General features: G+C 45.2%; 1 protein-coding gene and 1 long non-coding RNA gene across 2 annotated transcripts in view; one reads left to right on the top strand and one right to left on the bottom strand.

Annotated features, from left to right (window-relative positions):
• Window positions 1–4842: 4842 nt before the first annotated feature.
• The window catches only part of CUNH7orf26 (chromosome unknown C7orf26 homolog), a gene marked incomplete at its 5' end in the record, with an annotated part of 20725 nt that continues 19108 nt past the window's right edge, over window positions 4843–6459 (bottom strand). The window contains 2 exons of the mRNA XM_019507392.1: window positions 4843–5617; window positions 5928–5990. Coding sequence (XP_019362937.1) covers window positions 5410–5617; window positions 5928–5990 — 271 coding nt within the window. The remainder of the gene's footprint in view (window positions 5618–5927; window positions 5991–6459) is intronic.
• Window positions 5998–6459, top strand: part of LOC109290771 — a 6395-nt gene continuing 5933 nt past the window's right edge. Inside the window, exon 1 of the long non-coding RNA XR_002095680.1 lies at window positions 5998–6174. This is a non-coding gene — a long non-coding RNA (uncharacterized LOC109290771). The remainder of the gene's footprint in view (window positions 6175–6459) is intronic.

The raw sequence follows: 6459 nt of genomic DNA, 5'->3' as shown, positions 1-6459 counted from the left end.
TGGGGCGGGCCGGGGCGGGCTGCGCCGCCTCTGAACGCCAAGTCGGAGCCGCGGCGACGCCAGCAGCGCCACTTCCTCCCGGCGGCCCCCGCGGCGCCTCCGCCCCATTGGCTGCCCGGTTCCACGTGACGAGTAGTGCCGCCGTCTCGACGCGTGCGCGGGGGAGGGCCTCGGGCCCCCACAGCTCCCGCCCCACGGCAGCCGGGTCCTGGAAACGCTAGCTCCCCTCCCCCGGCCTACAGCAACCGCTTCATCCTATCCCCCGGTGAGGAAGGCGGAGGCCGGACAGGATAGGTTTGCCAGAGGCACAGATGGCAGCACGGTCGGAGCAGCCGACACTAGTGCGACACGAGCAAGTGCTGAAGTAGGGAACTGCCACAGAAGCAGGGATTTAGGAAAGGCAGCAATGAAAGAAACGCAAATTAACACACAGGGTACTCACGAGGGAAAAGCTGAGACAATAGATGAGGCAGATAACAGCCCCTTCTGGGGGGAAAAAATGATCTGGATTTATTGAAGCTTGATCACTTTAATGAGAGCTGATCATTCATCACAGGAAAATGCATGTTTAAATCATCTTTGCACAGCACATCTCCAACAAATCTAAATTAGTTTTCAGCAGAAAATACCAATGGGGTTTCAGTACGACTCTCAGTGACTCAAGTTATTAGAAATACTATTGCTCCTTAAAGGGAGCAATACAGTTTCTCTCTAAAATGAGGAAACACAAATCAGGTACCAATGCCTACACTACACAGTATGAACAGCGCACTTCCAAACATAATGCTAATGTGCCCTACTCATAACGTAAGCCTCTCTCCAGATCCAGCAAGCTAATTCATGCATTTTATTTAGAGTTTTAGAACTACAATCTTTGCACGTGAACAGGAAAATATTCTGACAGAATTCCTCTAAAATAATATCCCAGGGCAACATGAGCAATTTTGTACATGCCATCCTGAAAGATTTCATTATGGTGATGTCATATGTAAAATTTTAGTTTTACCAATGGATTTTAAGCAGTGGTTCTCAACCTCTTATTCCAAGACACTTTTAAGCTACTTCCATTTCCTGCAGTTCTCCAAAGGTGGCTAAGCTGCAATCAGTGCAACACGCGACTAGGAGAACTGACAGGATCTTAAGTGTGGACAGACTGAGGACTGCAAACAACCGTTAGTAGCAAAATGATAACTAGGGATCCTGGGTTTCTCTGATTAAAACCCCCATGATCCATCACCCCCTCCCAGCCCCCCCACCCCTGCTGGCCCCCAGCTGCCACGGCTACAGGGTCAGGTCCACAGGTCCCTGCAGCAGGTGGCTGTAATGGAGTGGAGCAGAGCAGAGCCTTGCTTCCCCTCCCCCATGGGTGGCATGAGCAGAGCCCATGGGGGAGTGGGGGGAAAAGAGGGGGAAGTGTATTTCCCTTTCCTCCTCACCCCATGGGCTCTGCTCAGGGCTGCGCCCCATAGACTTGGGCTCCCTGCCCTGCTCCTGGGGCCCAGCAGATGAGACCCAGTGCAACAGGGCAGAGATGTTTGGTGCCACCACTGCAAGCCAAACACCGCCATGGTGAGGCACCTCCTGCCTGCCTGGCAGCAGCAGCAGACCTAGCACGGACATGTGCCTTCCATTGCTACCAGGTGGGCAGAGGGCACCTCATTTGCTATGGCAGTGCTTGGCTTGTGGCAGCAACACCAAGCATCCCCTCCCAGCCCTGCTCTGTCCTGCTGCGTCAGGTCCTGCCCACTGGGCTGCGGAGGCCCTGTGGGGAAGGCAGCAGGGCAGGGAGCCCAAGCTTGCAGGCAGCCCCCATCCACCCCCACCCTGTACACAAATCTGGTTGGCATGCGCCTCCCAGCCCCCCTTCCCCAGGAGTATGCAGTGGCAGGGAGCCAGTCCCCTCCCACCCCCGGATGAGCCGTCCATGGTTCTGTCCCACTCTCTGCCCAGGCCTTGAGGCTGCACATTCCGGCCCTGGCATCACCCAGGCTGGGCAGCAGCCCCAGCCCCAACCTTGCCCAACTGCCTCTCACTATGGGGGCCTCAATCCTCCCAACATTTACCTGTAGGAGCTGCTCTCCAGGCTGCCTGGTGGCCATGTGCGTGTATATGTGTGCACGTGAACATTGCGCCCCCTGCCTAACTGCCCTCCTTCCACTCCCTCCCAGCCCCTTGCAGGCTGGAACTCTGCCAGCCTGCAAGGGGAAACCCACTGTTTCCTGCATTTTTCTTCTTTAAAGGAAGAAATCTGTGTTTTACTGTATTTTCCTGTAGTGAATGGAAAACCCAGATCCCTGATAACTCATACATTGAGCACTACTAGTATAAGCTCTCTCATTGTCTCTTCCTCAGGAGCCGAGATCAGTATCTAAAAACTATATTGTGTAAGCGTCTTCTGTACTATAAGAGGGTGAAGACCGTTGACGTAACAACAGATGCTGGCTACTCCTTACCCTAGAGCTCCTTGCCCTTTAAAGATTTCATAGATTTTTTGGGGTCAGAAGGGACCTCAGTAGATCATAGAGCCTGACATCCTGCCCTGGGCAGGAAAGAGTGCTGGGGTCAGATGACCCCAGCCAGGTCTTTGTCCAGTCTCCTCTTAAAGACCTCCAAGGTAGGGGAAGACCACCACCGCACATGGAAGCCCATTCCAGATTCCGGGAACCCTTATCATGAAGAAGTTCTTCCTGATGTCTAGTCTAAATCTGCTCTCTGTCAGTTTGTGGCCATTGTTTCTAGTTACTCCAAGGGGAGCTCTGGTAAACAGAATACAAACAGAGTATCTGCAAAACCCTTGCTGCACTACCCCACCAACGAATTTGTAGATGGCCACTAGATCACCTCTCAGCCTTCTCTTATGGAGGCTAAAGAGATCCAGGTCCCTCAATCTCTCCTCATAGGACCTTACCTGCATGCCCTTAACCATGTGAATGGCCCTCCTCTGGGCCCTCAAGGTTATCCACATCTCTCTTCAAGTGCGGTGCTCAAAACTGGATGCAGTACTCCAGCTGCAGCCATACCAATACCGCATAGAGGGGAAGTATCACCTCCTTAGACCTGTTTGTGATGCACCTGTTAATGCATGATAGAGTGTGGTTAGCGCTATTGATCACTTTGTCACATTGTTGACTCATATTCATTTTTGAGTCAACTATGACTCGAGATCCCTTTCCTCTGCTGTGCTACTTAGAAGGTCATCTCCCAATCTGTAAGTGTGTTGGCGAACCCTTCTCCCTAGGTGCCATACTTGCACTTATCTTTGTTAAACTGCATCCTATTTTGTTCTGTCCACTTCTCCAGCCTGTCCAAATCCACCTGAATCCATTCCCTACCCTCCATTGTGTTTACTTTGCCCCATAATTTGGTGTCATCTGTGAATTTGGACAGTGTGCTCACTCTCCATGCCCTCGTCCAAGTCACTGATGAAGATACTAAACAGCACTGGTCTAAGGACCGAGCCTTGGATAAAAAAAATGGTCTCCTCCATAAAACCAATATTTCATTAGGTACTTCATGGTTTTGAAGGAAGATCAATAGATATTTCACATTTGATGATCACTATGAAAATACTTCACATTTAAATCAACATTAGCATTATGAAAAATGCAGCAAGTAATTCCAAAATATAGGAAACAAGGGGTTTTTGTTTGTTTTTAACTCCTCCAAGCAGCAGTTGACAGTATTGTGACATTTAGAGACTGGCATCATCTTGGTACTCACCCAGAACCACCTCTCAAGCACTGACCAAGAACAGAGGGTATAGGTTCTTTTCCTGTTTGTTCTGTATGGGAAATATTTATAAATGAAACCAGTTAAATTTGAAATTAAACTATATTGCTTCAAAGCCCCAACAGCAGAGAACTTCAAGGCACTTTAAGTTTTTTTGTATGCTAAAACTGAGCTTCTCAAATAAATGACATACTAACAGGGAAAGCTTATAAAAGAGGGAGCGAACTTCAAAAGAAATCCAAGGTTTAATTAAAAAATAAATAAAATTAAGAACCTATCTTTGAGCACAAGTTTGAGAAACAAGATGCAGGGAACTGAAAAATCAAAATCACAAAAACAGATAACATCCCTAAACACAGAGAGCTATCACTACCTCCACTTTTACTTTTATGTAACCTCTTAAAAGATGCTGTAATGAACATCAATATTCTTTTCATACTCCATTGTGCATAGTAGTTTTTTAGTTTCAGGACTAAAATAATTACACAAACAGGATCTTTTAACCTACTTGGAACTTCCACAGATGAAGATTCTTTTCTTACTAGGAAAAAATAGATAAACATCAGGCTTTATCTTGAATCTGAGTGTATTTTAAGTGCCAAACCCCAGCCCCATGTTTGTCCTATGTTTCAAGTAAGTGGGCACAACTACCAATAGATGGTTATGCATATCATGCTTTTCTCTGATCAGTAGCATAGCATCTGAAACTTACTACAAAGAGAGCTCCCTTCTTGAAGCCAAAGGGAGTTAGAGAACTGCACTCATTTCATTTTGCTAGAAGGCACCACAACTCTTAATGGGATATATTTTGTATTCTATTGCAGCAATCAGACAATACTGTTTAATGAAAACCACTTGAGCAGCTGCAAATAGTTTAGCTGTAGCAGATTTACTATACAGTGAGCATTTGCTTCATTTTAGCCAGTCAGCATTAGTTAAACTCTACCAGATCTGATCTCTACATTTCACAAGCATATAGATTTGAATTTGTGAAACAGGACATTTTAGAGACCCTAGAACAAGAGACTGTGGCAAAGGGCATACATTCCCTTTCTTATAAAGGCCTAATGAGCTGGATTTTGTAAACGTTTAAGAGAAAGTGGGAAGCAAAGGTTCATTTTACAATTTTCTCTTTAATGTTTCCCTGTGACAGGAAGCGCAAATTTTTTTTCTATCTTGTGCTTCTGAAGCAGACAGCTGTAATTTCAAAAATATACAGTGTACACACCCCTCTGTAGGTATAGATACAAAGATTTACAAAGATAAATAGCATATGAATTATTTTCTTTTTGGCCCTCTCAAAAAAAAAAACAAAACAAGAGGTGCTGGTCTCACCAGTCAGACGTGCGTGCTACTCAAGTACCAGACTAAGGAATATAGTGGTATTGTTCATTAAAAAGGAAGTTAAATCAGCATTTAAAAATCCCATATATTCTAGGGGACTCATTTTTTTTCTTTCATCCAATTAACATGGGTTAATAAAGAAACTGCCTTTGTTTAAGATAAGTGCTGCCTACCACTCTGCCTTGCTTTTATTCCTGTAGAAAAACATCTTCTAGATAATCAAACTGCACTAAATTAAAAAGAAGAAAAATATAGTTCCTAAAACATTTGGCTTCCTCTGTAAGGCTTCCCCAGTCAAGGAAAAATGGGTCCATGTTATAGTTTAAGTGAGATTCTTTAGCGAATGGGCCTGTATGGAAATGTCATTCCAGGTATGAACGTCTGTACAGGATGGGCAGGAAGCGCTGGGTGTGCAGGCAATGCAGGGTGTGCTGCATGAGCAGGATAGCCCAATGGAGGAGTGTGGATGTGAGGATAAAATCCTGGTGGCAGAGCCCCATGAGTTGGCTGTTGTACTGGACCTGAGATTACCAGCTGGAGCAGGCTGCAAAAAGAAGATTCAGAGAGATGCAGCTATTACTTCAACCTTGAATTAGCCAAAACAGAAATAGTCTGTCAAGTGATCCCATACATGACAAGGAGAGCCACTGCAAAGCCTTGTTGACACACAGCAACATTTAAAGGAGAGAGGGCAGCAACCATGTTATTAGAGCTTCAGGCAGATTGATATCTTTGGAGCCGAGTAAAGACGGTGCTATTTTTCAGACAAGCACTGTTCACAATAACTAATAGTTAAGTACTTTCAAAATGTTGTTCCATAGCTAGATCATCAAGAGGGAAAGAGTGCCAGTTACCACCTCTTCAAAGCACAGGTGCTCTGTGAAGCTCTACAGGACTTCTCGCTGGCTTCCAAATCCCTATATTAAAATAAAGGCTTTTCCCCTCCCAATTAACAGAGCATCCTGGTTCTAATTAGAACTGATACTTGGAAAACTTGTCTACAAGTATTTATGCATCTAGCTCCCGATTCATTATACTGATTTTTCACAAGAAGTTGAGACTAATAGACTACAGATGGGAGGTGGGTGAGCCACATGTCAGGTTGTATATTTGTGCAAACATATGTATGCTAGTCTAAGACTAGATTGTATATTTGAAGGCATACAGTCATGTAAAACATGCACAAAAACAATATTTATTTATTACCATTTATCACTTGTACATAAACTCCAGCAATTTACATCAACAAATGTTGTAGGATGCATGTGTAAGGTTTTTTTCCATATTTATACAGGTTTTTTTTTTTTTTTTACATCTCGGAGCCTAGAAAGGGAGAGTGATGGATTTCAGCCTCAGGACTTTCCTGCACAAAGATGATGATGCAGT

The sequence above is a fragment of the Gavialis gangeticus genome, unplaced genomic scaffold, assembly GCF_001723915.1.
Source record: "Gavialis gangeticus isolate Ggan-Ray unplaced genomic scaffold, GavGan_comp1, whole genome shotgun sequence".
NCBI classification, from domain to species: domain Eukaryota; kingdom Metazoa; phylum Chordata; order Crocodylia; family Gavialidae; genus Gavialis; species Gavialis gangeticus.
This window is presented reverse-complemented; position numbering and strand designations above follow the sequence as displayed.